General features: G+C 41.1%; 1 protein-coding gene across 1 annotated transcript; it reads left to right on the top strand.

Moving 5' to 3' along the window:
• Positions 1–233: 233 nt before the first annotated feature.
• Positions 234–4,568, top strand: LOC133834824 (uncharacterized). Its single transcript, XM_062264578.1, is given in 12 exon segments — positions 234–827; positions 829–991; positions 994–1,169; positions 1,171–1,250; positions 1,253–1,384; positions 1,387–1,440; positions 1,443–1,469; positions 1,472–1,717; positions 1,841–1,888; positions 1,891–2,236; positions 2,358–2,416; positions 2,609–4,568. Coding segments are annotated over 12 exon segments (3,003 nt in total). The 5' UTR covers positions 234–636; the 3' UTR covers positions 4,090–4,568.
• Positions 4,569–17,466: the final 12,898 nt, after the last annotated feature.

Below are 17,466 nucleotides of genomic sequence, written 5' to 3'. Positions count from 1 at the left end.
CTTCTTAGAGCCGCGTTACTCAGTTGCAGTAGTACAATCATGGCCCCACCCTAATCATCCCCATTGCTACATGTTACCATCTCTAGTCTTTCAATCTCTATGATCTCTCTTCTTACAAAAACTCATACACATAGTTGTCAAAATGACAGATCAAGATCAAGAATAAATCCCCAATGTGATGGTTGTATTAATTAACATTATTAATTGGGCCGAAGTGTCACATTCAATGCCAGTTCCACAACCCACAACTTTTTTTTTTTTTGGGTATATATACATATAAATATATATATATTTTACATTGATCGTTTATTATTAGTTTTTATTTTTCTTTCCTTTCAGCTTTGCTTAAGAACCCTATACACCTAGCTATACTACTCTTCTCTCTTTGGGCGACTTTCCTTTTAGGAGATTCAGCTGCTCACTCTCAAGTCCCCCAATACTATTTTCTCTTTACTTTCTCGAATTAACTGAAACTGAAACAGAACCATTAATTGTGAGTTGTGAGCGAAAGCGAAACCCTTAAACCAAACTAGTTCTACACTAATGGCACTCGTTATTCTTGTTCTGGTTATCTTCTAAAGTTTTCTTTCTCTCCACTCCAGATAAAGAATTTTTTTTGTTGGGGGCCCATTAAAGATGGGTGACAACAAGGGAGAAACAACAAAGAAACCGCAGCCACCTAAACAACAGCTGCAGCCGCAGTCTCAGCAGCAACAAATTTCATCTTCTTCTCCTAAAGATGCAATATTAGACGAATCAAACGAAACCAGACCTCACCACCACCACCAACACCAACAGCCGTCCACCATAGTCGTAAGTGGAGCCGCCCACATATAATATCAAGTCCTTTATATATCCTAGTGGTGCAACTTCTTCTCAACCGTTCGATCAACAGTTTGATCAGGCTGCAGCAGTGAATAATCCCAAGAGACCTCGATACACCACTGGCCAATGGAAGATACTCCCGTCCCCTTCTTCTCAGCAGAAACAACTGCCCAAATCACAATTCTCACCGAGAATCAAGCCCAATATCGGCGCCCCCAGCAACAACCACCTCCCCAAGTAGTACTCCACAGTACGGGAGCTTCATCCTCCGATACGGCGTCGTCTCCATCTCACTCTCTTCCATCTCTCTCAGCCTCCGGTCAAGACACAAGCAAGCCCGAGCTAGCCGGGAAACCCAGTTCACCAACAATTTAGAAAAGGTAAATACGTGAGCCCTGTGTGGAAACCTAACGAGATGTTGTGGTTAGCCGGGCTTGGAGGGTCCAATACCAAGGCGGGTCATCATCGAGACTGGAATCAGCAAGTGGTACCGATAATCTTGGTTCTCAAACTAAAGGGAAGACTAGAGCCGATAAGGATAAAGAAGTGGCAGAATTTCTTCACGGCATGGGGTTAATAGAGACGCTAAAACAGCCGGAACCAAATGGGATAACATGTTGGAGAGTTTCGGAAAGTTTATGAGTGGAAAGAGGAGGCGAGAGAGAACAAGTTGGTAAAAGCTATTTTAGGCTTTCCCCTTATGAGAGGAAGCTTCATAGATTGCCTGCTTCGTTTGATGAAGAAGTCTTTGAGGAGCTTTCTCAGTTTATGGGCTCTAAAATGAGAACACCACAGACCAGACCAGGAGGTTCCCTAATTGTTGCCGGAGAATCTAGAGCTCTTCCTGCTCCACCTCCTTTCAAGGAAGATGATCAGTTTACTCTCTCTGCAGGTTTGATCTGGTTCTTTTTTTTTCTTCTCATTAATTATTACATATCTAGAAATGCAATAAATAATTGCTCTCTCTTCTCTCTCTCTTTCTTTAATATATATATATATAAATATATGTACGCAGTTAGGACGACAAAGCAATTGATTATGGGAACCGGGGTTGAGACATTTTACTAGGTGGGAGAGGGGGCTTAATGGGGTTTGAGTCGTCTGTAGACATCGGGGGCCCATCTCCACCATCAATATCTTCGAAGGAGCTTCGTCGAATTGGTAAGATTCGAATGACTTGGGAAGAATCAGTGAGTTTGTGGGCTGAAGAAGGTGAGCTCCATAGGGGTAGAGTGAAGTTACAAAGCTCGAGTTTCTTGAATGCTGATGAGCTCACTTACTTGGATGATGCCATGGTTGCCAGCACAATGGAAGCTTTCGAAGAAGGTCCACTACGAGGCTTCTCGGTTGACAGATTTCGTTTCCGGACACAAGTCAAAGTTTTTGGCAGGAAAAAGCCTTTCTCGGGGTCTCTGCTTCTGGTAACTGTTATTACGTGTTTCTTATTTTATAATGCTACAAAATATTGGAATCTTCCATATGTTTTGTAATGAAAAAAATATATATTTTTCTTTAAATTCATAATCGTGCATGCCAGGCTTCGCTGAGAAAGTTCACCAGCTACCATTCACGGAACCCTCCTCCGTAAGATGTGAGTCTCCTTAGATAAAGTTAAAATAAATGTGACATGTTTGTAGCTAATATCTTTATTAATTTTAATATACATACGTCACATAATTTTTTTAGGTTAGTCACTGTGTATACACCATACAATATAGATATCTATTTATATTATAGGCATACACACGGTCATCCTAGCTAATTAATTAGTTTGTTGGTTCAGCGATTCCACCATGGGATTTTCAAGATCCAACTGATTACTACGTGGGATGTCTTCGAGTTCCTCCGCCATCAATCCCAACCTTGTTCGAGCTCTCATGGTATTTACAAGAGGCACCACCGGAAGAGCTACGTTTGCCACTTCGCAAGGATGTTTATCGAGACTTACCTCAAGGGAAAGAACATTTCTTTACAATCTCAAATGAATTACTAGACTGTAGAGCTTTCACATACGATATACTCAGTCCCATAATCCGTACAACACCTAGTCTTACCAGTTCCACTTCAACAAGTAGAGACTCCTTTATTGGCCTATGGGACGATTGCATTAACCGAGTCGTGTCAAAATTCTGCTCAGTTGAGATGGTCATCGTTCGCAAACCCACTAATCCATCGTCAACCGAAGTTTTACAAGACCAATGGCCAAACTTGACAGGTTTTATAAGAAACTTTTGTTTGTGGAGAGGAGAAGAGACTGATCAATTAAGAGAAGGTCAAATTGACCCATCTAATTCAATAGTGGAAAAACTCCTGTGGACTTATCAAGACCTTCCATACATATTAGGTTACTACGCAGTTGGGTTTTTGGTAACATTTTGTGCACTAAGTCGAGGGGCTAATCAGGACCGTATAATCCGGACTGATCTACAGTCCCTAGACTTATCCTCACCGTCAGATCGACTAAAAGCCCTAATCCCATGTTATCGAATTGCAATTCTACTGCCTTTACTAGCCGACCGCAGCTTCCACAGCGTTAGCAACATCATCAACGTGGGCAGCTCTAAAATAATTCCTTATAGCGATTTCGAGAGACTCGACATGGGTAATGGAAACGTGACGGAGATTACACCAAACACTGTGACTAGATTCTACCCCAATAGGAGAAAGTGGGCCGCAGTCAAAGAAATATACGATTTCTTGGACCACCGGATCCCACACGCCGAGTTTATTCACCGGTCGTCGGAGAAAGATTTGGGCCTGGTGTTCAAGCCCAGAGGTTATTCAAAGCCCTCCAGGCCCATCAACTATGACCAACTAGTAGAGTCGCTCAAGTGCGTGACCAAAGCCCTGGTGGCTTTACACGACTTGTCGTTCATGCATAGGGGTTTAAGCTGGGACAAGGTGGTGAGGCGGGTGGACAGAGAGAACGAGTGGTTCGTCTCGGGGTTCGAGGAGGCCGTGGTGTCGCCTCAGATATATCCGATGGTTCAGGTAGCAGGGATCGGTGATCAGGCGCCGTCGCGTGGTAGGCACGCGCCGGAGATGGAGAGGGGTTTGCATGGGGTGAAGGTGGACGTGTGGGGGGTTGGGTACCTGGTGAGGACGTGTGGAGTAACGAGTGTGCCGAAGATGTTGAGGGAGCTTCAGAACCGGTGTTTGGACCAGAACCCTGAACAGAGGCCGACAGCCGCCGACTGTTACCACCATCTTCTCCAGCTGCAGTCGTCTATGCAGTCAGCCACGTCTACTGGTGTACTGATGTGACTCATAGGATAATGTCGTTTCGTTTCTCAGATCCAATGGTTCTGATTCTCCGACTTTCTTTCATCAAATGGGGCATTTTTATTTTTGAAATCTTCTTTTTATTGGGTATTGGATTATATTGAGGGTCGACGAAAGGGTTTTATTTATTTATTTTATTAATTTTTATAGGAGTGTTTTTAATGAATTATCTGCTTTCGTTGATGGACGTGATTTTGGCGGCGGCTGCTGATACTTGCTGCTACTGTTGCTGGCGCCGCTGCTCTTACGGTTAGTTCCATCAGAGTATCAAATCAGCGTCAAAAACTGATATGTATTATATGCTTTTGTTTTACGGTTTTTGGCCATGCACATCTCGAAGTCCGGTACCTCCATTGATTTCTTCATATATTATATATATTTATATATTATTGAACTGTCTTATTAATATATATGGCGCAGCACCATGGGTAAATAAATCAAGCTCTTTTTTTCATAGTAAATTATGGAGTTTTTTTGTTTTTGGTTCTTTATTTTGTGTTCTTTTATTTATATATTTGATTAGTATTATCATGGATGTTTTAGTAATATATTCCTAGGTAAAGTTTGGGCTTTGGCCCTGTGAATTAGATCCAAGAAAACACAAGAAACCAAGAACAGCATTAATATCTTGACATGTGTACGATTTATATGATATGTTGCTCGACCAAAGTAGTACTCAGGAAAAATACTTAGGTCTCTAGATGGCTAGTAATGAGATTCAATGTCTAGATGTCTTACTAGTCTGGTATATGGAGTTTTAAATTAATAGTTGTATAGCAAGGTAGGTACAGTTTAGAAGATCTGATTAGAGCTACTGCACACAACAATTAGGTAATTAATCAAGTATTTATATCATTTATCAATAAAAAAAATGTCTTTGTATGTACAACTCGGTAAAAAAATTTAATATGCTAACATAAGTTACTATCCCAAATATATGACAATTTCAATTTTTTTAGACAAATTCTCCTAACATTCAAACATCTTTTCACTCTCGATTTGAACTCTCTCTTTAACATTTATCATTCTCTCACTCTCTCTATTATTCTAATCTTGTAGATCTCGTAAAAATACTAAAATTAAAAAAAAAATCATCTGAAATCGACATTTGTATGAAAAAAAAATTGAACCTCCAAAGTTTTTGTCAAATTTCAGTGCAGAGTATCAAAGTTGCCTCGAAAAAGCATCGTATGAAACAAAAATAAAGTTTTTATGATTGCATCGCAACAACATCGAAACACCATAGATTTTGCGTCGAAACACTATCGATTTGGCATTGAAAGACGATCGATTTTGCATCGAACAAAAACATAGTTTTTGCAAAAAAAAAGCAAGTTGTAATGATTGCATCACAAAAGCATCGAAACACCATCGATTTTGTATCAAAACATCATCGATTTTTCATCAAAACACGATAAAAAAAGCATCTAAATTGCATCAAAACGATGCATTTTTTATTCAATATCGATGCTCAAGCGATGCAATCATGAACTTCATTTTTTGCAAAAACGATATTTTTTTGATGCAAAATTGATGGTGTTTCGATGTTCTTGCGATGCAATCATGAAAACCTATTTTTTTGCCAAAACAATGCTTTTTCGATGAAAAATCGATGATGTTTTGATGTTGCGATGCAATTATGAAAAGTTTATTTTTGGCCAAAATGATTCTTTTTCGATGCAAAATCGATGGTGTTTTGATGCTCTTGCGATGCATTCCTAAGAATTTATTTTTTGGCCAAAATGATGCATTTTCGATGCAAAATCAATGGTGTTTCGATGTCATAGCGATGCAATAATAAAAACTTGATTTTTAGCCTGTACGATGCTTTTTCGATGCAAAATCGATAGTGTTTCGATATTATTACGATGCAGTCATGAAAACTTAATTTTAGGCCAAACAATGATTTCTCGATGCAATTTCGATGCTCTGCACTGAAATTTGACGAAAGCTTTAGATATTCATATTATTTCACTCAAATGTTTGTTTCAGATGATTTTTTTTTAAAAAAATTGGTATTTTCTTGAGATCTACAAGATTAGAATGAGAGATAGTGAGAGAATGACAAATGTTAGAGAGAGAGAGTGTTCGGATTGAGGGAGAAAATGAGTGTTTGAATGTTAGGGGTATTTTTGTCTAAAAAATTAAAATTGTCATATGTTTATAATAGTAACTTAAAACTTGATTTTTAGCTAGTACGATGCTTTTTCGATGCAAAATCGATAGTGTTTCGATGAAAATTCAATGGTGTATCGATATTATTGCGATACAGTCATGAAAACTTGATTTTAGGGCAAACAATGATTTTTCGATACAATTTCAATACTCTACACTGAAATTTGACGAAAGCTTTAGATGTTCATATTATTTCACTCAAATGTTTGTTTCAGATGATTTTTTTTAAAAAAAAAAATTGGTAATAAGATCTACAATATTAGAATGAGAGAGAGTGAGAGAATGACAAATGTTAGAGAGAGAGAGAGTGTTCGGATTGAGAGAGAAAATGAGTGTTTGAATGTTATGAGTATTTTTGTCTAAAAAATTAAAATTATCATATATTTAGTATAATAACTAATGTTGGTATATAAAAAATTTTACTAAATTATTATGCATATAACATGAAATTTCCAAATGTATATTTGTATCCATGTATACACGATATGTTAATACAAATTAATTTGTTATTTACATAATTTAACGCTCAGTTTATTTCTAATACGAGAGAATAGTGTAAAAATGTTTGAAATAAAATTATTGGTGAAGAATAATAAATAAGCTTCTATTACGGTTCCAATGATTATTTTAACTTTCACTAATTTTATAACCATGTACTATTATTTCAACGCAACGTTTGATGCTTCGTAGTATTAAACCGCACTTTTGTAGTGTAGACTACTGCTTTCATTAGATATCGAAAAGAGTTTTATATATGAACATTCCTCTTCTTTATTTCATTTTCTATATTTAACATGAAAATCAATTAATTATCTTCATATACTAATATTTCGTGTGTTTCTGTGATTGGTCATGTATGTAATTTTGATATTATCATATGAAATATGCAAAATGTTGGATCCATCATACTCAAATTTCCAGTTTTATTGATTATGTGATAGTATGTTCCCAACTAATTAAAATGCAACAGTTTACTCAAAATGTTATATATCCTCTCGAGGTGCAGCTTGAGCTCTCGTCGAGCTTTAGATGACTAATAAAAGCAGAATGTAGAAGGTGAACCAAACACCAAGACCACCATAGTTAATAAACAACGAAGCTTAGAAAACTTCAAACCTTTTCAGAGAATGATTTCTTGTAATACACTATTCAGCTACCAAAAATGTGATGGCAAAAACAAAATAGCTACTATATATTGTAGGACTTAGTCACACCACTTAATTCACATCGCCTAAATGAAAAATTATATATAATACAATTCTGCAATTGATTCTACTAATTACCCACAAGAACTAATCACTAACATTCAGATTTAAGTGAAAATTATAGTGCAGAAAACAAAAAATGACACAAGCATTTTTACATGGTTCAGCTATGATTTCTCTCAACCTACTCCATGAGACGTTGCTCGGAGGAGAAGCAAATCCACTAACAATACTTTTAATTATTACAAGATACAATGCAATAAACACAATTCAAAACTCCCTTTTCAAATAGCTTTACAACACAAGCAATCAACTCCCTATATTTTAGTGTAAATCTTCAAGCAACTAGTCTCCCACTGGTATAATGGTTTGCTAGACTCCCTTCAGCTTCAACTCGAGCTCCCCATGGGCCAATGAATAATGAAGCAAAGAATGCTTTAGACCTTTGCAGAGAATGTTTCTTGATGAAATAACTTTTTACCTGCTAAAACGGTAGGGTAAACATACACAAAAAGAATATATATATATACACTATGACCCAGTTATGGAAAGACAACTCATCAAAACATGTGCTAAATTAAAATCAAGTGTTGAGTGATTCTGATATCTCATCATTCAAAAACACGTCTTAACATGATATTCAAAATATGAAAAACATGAGATTGATAAAATGTGCTTTTGGTATGTTAACATGCAAATGCATGTCTAAACATGATGTTCAATGCATGAAAAAATAGATGCACTTACAAACTCTCCCTTTGTCATGCATGCATGTGAACAATGAACCTAATGGAATTTCAATTTAGCTTACAAAAACATAAAAGACTAGACAAAGTACCACAGAAACAACAGCTGATCTATCAAAAAGAACCTAGGCACATCAAAACAAAGTCAACCACCCGCTCAAAATATATCAAAGTATCAACATAAAGTTTAACAAAAACATAGAAGGTAAAAACTTGACACAGTAGTTTCTGAAGAAAAAAATAGAAAGACCATGATGTCAAGAACTACTCCCCCCTTAGTGTTCAGAAGGCATGCGAAAGAGTGAACCGAGTGACTTGGAAGATGACTTGGGCTTCTTGTAACGTTTCTTGGTGCCAGGAGGCACAACAAAAGCCCCCTTAGATGTAGGTGCTGCAACATACCGAAGTTTAACAACATAGCAGAAGGGACAATATCAGGAGCAAGGGGTACAAATTGAAATAGGGGCGTTTCACTGGCAGGGTTGTAACCATTTTGGGAATTTTGCATACCGAAGTGTTCCACCTTATCAATATAAGTTGCTTGAAACAGCGCCAAAATTGTGTTCTGTTGATCCCTAAGGATCTGAATGGCAGAACATAGTTTGCTTCTCCCAACCTTCATTTAGAACTGTTCAGATAGTTATTTCTTTACTTTTGTTAATGTTTCTACGTCCTTTCCAACGTAAAGAATTAAGAAGACCAGTATTCCATCTTTGATTTTTTTATAGACACAAGGTTCATCAACGTTTTGTTCAAAACCATACGATTTTATTGTGTCATCAAATCTTAGATTCTAAGATCTTGAAGCTTGTTTCAGTCCATAAATGGACCTAAGAAGCTTGCAAACATTTTTCTTTTGACCTTTGACTTCAAACCCTTCTGGTTGAGACATATAAATGGTCTCGTCTAGATAGCCATTCAGAAATATTGTCTTTACGTTCATTTGCCATATCACATAATCCATGCACGCAACTATGAAAAAGAGTATGAGAATTGATTTAAGTATGGCTACGGGAGAAAGTGTATCTTCATAATCAACCTCTTCTCTCTATGCATAGCCTTTGGCTACAAAAATTGATTTGAAAGTCTCTACTTCCCCATCTACTCATCTTTTCTTCTTGAATATCCATTTACAAACGATAGGTTTAACATTTTTTGGAAGATCTTCAAGAACCCAGACAAAATTTGAATACATCAATTCCATTTCCAACTTCATGGCATCTTGCCATTTTTCTTTTCCAGAATCTCTCATTGCATCTCTGTATGCAATGGATCATCTTTGTTTGTGTCAGACACAAGCATTTAAACTTCGTGTTCATAGTGAATTGGTTGCCTAACAACCCTCCCACTACAACGAGGTTCTCTATTATTCAGACTAGAACTTGTGGCTTCTTCTTATTGTTGTTCATTGTGAATAGTCAATGCTTAATTTATTTGATTTGAGACCATTTCCTCTAGTGCTATTTTACTGCAAGACTTGTGGTTATTAATAAAGTCATGTTCAAGAAAAGTTGCATTTGTTGATACAAATATTTTGTTTTCTTTTGGAATGTTGAATATACCACCTCTAGTCTCATTGGAATACCCTACAAACAAGCACAATTCAATCTGTGAGTCCAACTTCCCAATCTTTCCCTTTAGCACGTGTGCTAGATGTCACTGGCCGGCTATTTGGGAACTCTAACTTGACAGAACGTGCGGCACTTGCAGACTCTTCAAGCTAGCAAGTCAGCCTACAACACACACCTATAGGCAAACAAACTCAGCGGTTAGCCACATACACATCTCGGACATGCAACGGGCAATAACGAAGTATGAGCAAGCACACAACAAGTCATTCCTAGGAACGTCCACACAACACAAAGCACACAACAAGGCAAATGGCACGTAGTGGCCCAACGAAGCTAACAAACAAGCAACACATAAGCAACAAGGAAGCACACAGAGGCAAGTATGGATAAATGTTATTTCATTAATATATAGCCTTGATAGGGAAAGGGAGTACACAGCTTTGGCCCCTATCTGCTGATGGCCATGGTGCTTCCCTAAGTCACCAGGTCACCTCCCCCTAAGGAGCCTTCTAGGGAAATAAAGTCTTCCCAGGAACATATATGATTTTTGTCTGGGAGACATATGCAATATTACAAAACTGCCACTACCCTATCCCATGAGGTTGCATGGTGCAAGACTTGACTAATGATCAAGCACCAAGGCATGCTCATTACAAAATGGCCCCATGTGGGTGTGCCAAAGGGGCAGCACGCCACACTCTCCCCCACTTAATCTTTCGGCGCCCTCGACGAAGTAGCTTGTAGATCTTCAATCTTCTGCGTGAGCTTCTTCAAGTCTTCCGCCCTTTCCCAGCTGATTTCGTCATTAGCGAGCCCCTTCCATTTTACCAGATATTCTTTATGCTTTTTACGGTCAGTGGTGACTGTTCTTTCCGCCAGGATTTCTTCAGGTTGACGCTTGCTCCTTGGATGAACACTGACTCCTCCTCTGGTTGACTGGTTGCGCTCTGGATTGGCTGGATCTTCATGATACGGCTTCAAGTTGCTGACGTGAAGGATCGGGTGTATCTTCATCCAAGCGGGTAGGTCGACTTTGTATGAAGTTAGGCCAACTTTTGAGATGACTGAGACCGGACCCTCGTACTTGCGAACGAGTCTGATGTCTTTGTCCCCTCGGAATCTCAACTGTCTGGGCCTCAGCTTGATTAACACTAAGTCACCTGCTTTGAACTCCAGTGGTCTGCGCTTCTGATCTGCCCACTTCTTCATTCTTCTTGAGGCTTTTTCTAGATAAGCTTGGGCAATCTCTGTTGTTTTCTTCCAGTCTTTTGTGAAGTGAAAGGCTCGCGGGTTCCGACCGCGATATTTGTCCACTGTGTGGGGTAACAGTGGTTGCTGTCCATTAACAACTTCAAAAGGGCTCTTATTCGACGAAGAACTCTTTTGAGAGTTGAAACAAAATTGAGCTACATCGAGTAGTTGCGGCCAATTCTTCTGATTGGCATTGACAAAGTGGCGCAAGTACTCCTCCAACATCCCGTTGAATCTTTCTGTCTACCCATCTGTCTGCGGATGGTAGCTCGAGGAAATAATTAATTGTGACCCCAAGAGAATGAATAATTCAGACCAAAACGTCCCCGTGAATCTTCCATCTCGGTCACTGACGATGTTTTGGGGCACTCCCCAATATTTGACAATATGTTTGAAAAATTGTCTGGCTGTCTCTTCTGCCGAACAGTAGTTCGACACTGGGATGAATGTTGCATACTTCGAGAATCTATCCACGACCACCAAGATCGCACTTAAATCTCATGTCTTCGGAAGACTGGTGATAAAGTCAAGCGACACGCTCTCCCACGGTCGGCTTGGGACTCGCAAGGGCTCCAACAACCCAGGTGTCTTGTTCCTATCGACCTTGTCTTGCTGGCAGACCAGACAGGTCTTGGTGTACTCCACTACATCGTCTCGCATTTGTGGCCAGTAGTATCCCTGCTTCAAGAGGGCATGGGTTCTCTGCCACCCTGGATGACCCGCCCAAAGAGTGTCATGACACTCGCTTAGTAATGTCCTTCGCAAATCTCCAGCTTTTGGAACATACAAGCGCCCCCCTTTAGCCCATAGAAGATCATCCTCCACCCAGAACTGGCGAGTCTTGCCTTCTTTTACGAGCTTCAGGATGGTCCTGACAACTGGGTCTTTCTCCAGGTTTTCTTTAATGCGTTCCTTGAGTGGAGTGTTCACCACGCTAGCCGATAAACTAGCAATGATCTTTAGAGTCGCCATCTCCGCTTTGCGACTCAAGGCATCAGCTGCCTGGTTCAAGTGTCCTGCCCTGTGCTCAAAACGGAAGTCGAATTCCGCCACAAACTCCTGCCATCGAGCCTGTTTAGGGGTCAGCTTCGGCTGAGTAAGGAAATGACTCACAGCTGCATTATCCGTCTTCACTACGAACTTTGACCCCAGCAAGTAATGCCTCCACACTCGCAAGCAATGTATAACTGCGAGGAGATCCTTCTCCTGGGCAGTATACCTCCTCTCAGCTTCAGACAACTTGCGACTTTCGTATGCGACCGGGTGGTCCTCTTGTACTAGTACCCCTCCCAGAGCATAATCTGATGCATCTGTCTGTACTTCGAAGGGCTTGCTAATAGTTGGCAAGGCAAGAACAGGATCCTTCATCATGGCTTCTTTCAAACTTCTGAACGCTTCAGCACACTTGTCAGTCCACGCCCAAATCACACCCTTTTTCAGAAGCTCGGTCAAGGGTGTTGCCCTTCTTGAGTAGCCATCCACAAATCGTCTATAGTAGTTGGCTAAGCTGAAGAAGGAGCGGAGTTCTTTCACGTTTGTGGGGGCTTTCCATTCCTGGATTGCCCTCACCTTCTCCAGATCCATACGAATATGGCCACGTTCCACCACGTGGCCTAAGAACTTGATGCTCTCCTCTGCAAACGAGCATTTCTCTCGCTTCACATATAGCTGGTTCTCTCTCAACTTTTGAAACACTTGAGCCAAGTGTTCTTGATGCTCTTCAATCGTGGCGCTATAAACCACGATATCATCCAAGTACACCACCACGAACTTATCTAGATACTCGTGGAATACTTGGTTCATTAGTGTACAGAAGGTGGCAGGTGCATTTGTCAACCCAAACGGCATTACTCGAAACTCAAATGCTCCGTATCGAGTAACACACGTAGTCTTTGGTTCATCCCCATCGGCAATCCTCACCTGATAGTAGCCCGATCTCAAGTCCAACTTTGTGAAGTATTTGGCTCCACTTAGCTGGTCGAACAAATCAGCGATCAGAGGAATGGGGTATGTGTTGCGAACTATAACCTTATTGAGAGCCCTATAGTCGATGCACAGTCTAAAGCTCCCATCGTGCTTCTTCTGGAATAGCACCGGTGCGCCATATGGCGCCTTCGACGGTCTGATGAAGCCTGCCTCCAATAGCTCTTTTAATTGCTTCCTCAATTCTTCTAGCTCAGGGGGTGCCATTCTGTATGGCTCCTTTGTTGGAGGTTTCGCTCCGGGCACCAGCTCTATCTGGTGATCAATCCCCCTCTTTGGTGGCAAGGCTTTAGGGAGTTTATCTGGCATCACATCCCCATACACCTTTAAGACCCTCGTAATTTCTAGTGGAACAATTTCTTCCACTACTTCTTCAAACACGGTGGGCACAGCTACATAAGTGGGCTCCTGCTTCCTCACACCCTTCTTGAACTGTAAAGCGGATAGAAGCTTAACAACAGGGGGTGGTTTCACCTTTGCAGGTACTATTGAAGGAGTCTCTCCCATTATGAGTAAGCTTCCAGTGGTAGGAATTGGAATGGCACCTTTCTCAGTTAGAAAGTCCATTCCCAAAACTACATCGAAGTCGTCCATATGGACGACCACCAAATCAGTCTGCCCTTCCCACGTGTTGATTTTCACTTTTACCCCTTTAGCCACGCTAGTTGTGGCCAAGGCTTTGGAGTTGACCGCTTTCATGCGGCCTGCATCTTTCTCCAACTTTAGTCCTAGTCGCTTTGCTTCGAGTTCAGAGATGAAGTTGTGGGTGGCGCCAGTATCAATCATCACGCTTTTGGCAGGCTTGCCATTGATAGCGGCATCCACAAACATTAGCCCTTTCCCCAGGGTCTTCTTCCCTTTCTCGCCATGCTTCTTGAGAGCGTTCAACAGGCAGACAGCGCCCATGTGTGCGTACTCTTCTTCTTCCTCTTCTCCTTCGCCCTGTTGTTCTTGGCCGATGAGGGCATTCAGCTTGCCTCGGAATTGGAAAACTGCCGACTTGTGTGGGCCTTTGCAAATCCAACAAGCTAGCGGCTTCTTCCCTGCAGCAGCATCTGTCCCACTGGAAGAATTGGACTCAGCTGTCTTCTTTTCTCCCCCACTCTTACCCTGCCAGGACTTCCCAGACTTCTTACTCCCGGCGCTACTTGAGCTGGCTGAAGGAGTAGCCCTTTTTAGCAGGCTGCTCTCCAGAGTGTAGTCTGTTAAGCGTTCGGCAGCAGCTTGAGCGGTGGCCAGATCAGACACCCGCTGTCTTTGAAGTTCTTGCTTGGCCCACGGTTTCAATCCCTCGAGGAAGCAGAAGAGCCTGTCCACTTCGGACATGTCTTTAATATCGAGCATTAGTCCCGAAAATCTCTTTACATATTCTCGGACTGTCTCGACTTGTTTAAGCTCTCATAACTGGCGACGAGCTATGTAAGCTACATTTTCTGGCAGAAACTGCGTCTTTAATTCCCTCTTCAGGTCCGCCCAAGATGTGATGGTACACCTGCCATTCTCTATATCATCATACTTGGTCCTCCACCACACCTTGGCATCCCCCAACAAATACATGGTAGCCATGGCGACCTTTCCATCTTCCGAATCGGCCCGCACGACTCTAAAGTAATGTTCCATGTCAAAGAGGAAATTCTCCAAATCCTTTGCGTCTCTGGCCCCATTATAGGGCCTCGGCTCGGGTACTTTGGCTCGGCCATATTCCATACCAATCGGCCCTGTTGCAGGGGCATTCCCAACCGCTCGCATGGTCAGGTTTACCTTGGCAGATAGCTCAGCCATTTCTTCTCTGAGCACACCGACTGCCTCCCTGCAATCTTCCGTCGTGTTGTTTATGGAAACTTCTTGTTCCTTCAGCATGCGCTCCACTGCCGCGATGCGCTCTTCCCACCGAGGGGAAACATAAGTACTTTTTGGAGTGTTTCTTTTCTCCAACGCGATAATTCTGGATAGAAGAACATCATTCTCCTTTTCCAACGCAACTATGCGATTGTTTGCATCGGACGATCCTGAGTCCTGACTTACAGAGGAAAGATCCCTGACCCTCTGGTCCAGGCCATCTTGTTCCCCTACTCGCTTCTCAAGAGCTTCGATCCTCTGAGTGTTGCTCACCATAGTGTGTTTTTGCCAAGCGCTTTCTAACTTGGCTCTGATACCTACTGTCACGGGCTGGCTATTTGGGAACTCCAACTAGACAGAACGTGCGGCACTTGCAGACTCTTCAAGCTAGCAAGTCAGCCTACAACACACACCTACAGGCAAACAAACTCAGCGGTTAGCCACATACACATCTCGGACATGCAACGGGCAATAACGAAGTATGAGCAAGCACACAACAAGTCATTCCTAGGAACGTCCACACAATACAAAGCACACAACAAGGCAAATGGCACGTAGTGGCCCAACGAAGCTAACAAACAAGCAACACATAAGCAACAAGGAAGCACACAGGGGCAAGTATGGATAAATGTTATTTCATTAATATATAGCCTTGATAGGGCAAGGGAGTACACAGCTTTGGCCCCTATCTGCTGATGGCCATGGTGCTTCCCTAAGTCACCAGGTCACCTCCCCCTAAGGAGCCTTCTAGGGAAATAAAGTCTTCCCAGGAACATATATGATTTTTGTCTGGGAGACATATGCAATATTACAAAACTGCCACTACCCTATCCCATGAGGTTGCTTGGTGCAAGACTTGACTAATGATCAAGCACCAAGGCATGCTCATTACAAAATGACCCCATGTGGGTGTGCCAAAGGGGCAGCACGCCACACTAGACACCCTCAAATACGAAAATGGTACAAACTAAGTTTACTACCATTCCATAAATCTAATGGTTTCTTCTATATTGACTGGGATGGAACAACATTCAATATATACATTGTACATTGAATTTCATAGACCCAGAACGACAATGGTAATGATGAATATCATTGATATAGTCATATCTAGTAACGCCGTGTTCCTTCTTTCTGAAACACCATTTTTCTGTGGTCTTCCAGGTACTCTGAGTTGGGATTGAATTCCATGCTCACGTAAATTGTCATCGAATTTATAATCCAAGTACTCTCCTCCTCGATCAGATCAAAGAACTTTTAGTGATTTACCTGTTGACCTGTGAAATTGGCCAATGGTCGTATGTACAGTATACGACACATTTAGAACGAAATAAATATAATAAACGACAGAGTACAAATATCTTAAACAAACACACATAAATTTTATAGCGGTTGAGCCCTGTTCTGATGAACAGTAATAACCTAATCCACTTAGCTTTTAGTATTAAATCACTCGATAGACAATTATACTGATGAACAAAAGTATTCACTTTTGACTCAATTTTCCCAGAGTTTCTCCTCAAATATTCGTCAAATACCTTTCAATGAAGCCCTGGGTCCTTTATTTATAGTACCAAGGGGTTGTTACATGATCAGTAGTACTGGGATCGTGGTTTGGTACAATTATTAGGTAGTGGAGATATGTGTCCACCTTCCCATGATTATGAGATCGTGGGTCTTCTCGTTGTTTCTCTGGATCGTGGTAGACAATGCACGATGGAAACCTCTGGGAAAATGCTACGTCTAGATCGGTCTATGAGACTTAGGTGCTAGGCTCATTTACCCTTTAGAGCTTGGGCGCTAGGTCCGCTGGTCCTCTGGGAGCTAGGCCTGTGATCTTATGGGTGCTAGGCCTATTGATCTCAGTCTGAACGAGCATAAGTTTTACCCATTTTTGGGAGTGTTAGCCGACCACCCTATGGAGGATAGGGTGGGCTAACCACCCGAGGGGTTCATGTGCATGTTGGGCCGACCACCCTTAGGGGTTGGGGTCAGGCCAACCACCCCTAAGGGCTAGGGAAAGGCCGACCACCCCTAGGGGATTCAGGCCTGGCCGACTTCCCAATAGGTCCTGGACCTATCTTTTTCGCTCATCGGTCTTTTTTCAATACTTCATCGTTTTTCCCTAATTTATGATGTCACGTGCTACTTTCTCATTCGCCACACCATCCCTGGATTTTTTAGGGATAACATTTGCCCTCCAAGTTTATTGTAATGTGTTCAACATTATGGTAAACTTGATCTTGGCCCGAGAAGCATATCATAGCAGTACTTTAATAGCATAGTCCTTCGGGACATTACGTAGCACTTTAATTAACTATTGATAATTTTCTCATCACGAATGTTTCAAGGATAATTGGTAATTCCTAAAAATAATTAGATTTTTCAAGAAAAATTAATTTTCTAAAAATCTAGTATATTTTTCAAGGAAATTTGAAGTCCTAAAAATATAATATATTTTTCAAGGAGTTTGAAGTCCTAAAAATACAAAATATTTTTCAAGGATATTAATTCCTAAAAATATTCTCTACCCTTATCAGATCACAAGATATTTAACGTTTTGCCTAATTGGTTCTAAGCCATTGCTAG

Source organism: Humulus lupulus, chromosome 5 (genome assembly GCF_963169125.1).
Source record: "Humulus lupulus chromosome 5, drHumLupu1.1, whole genome shotgun sequence".
Lineage (NCBI taxonomy): Eukaryota > Viridiplantae > Streptophyta > Magnoliopsida > Rosales > Cannabaceae > Humulus > Humulus lupulus.
The sequence above is the reverse complement of the archived record's forward strand: the minus strand, read 5'-3'. Positions and strand labels throughout refer to the sequence as shown.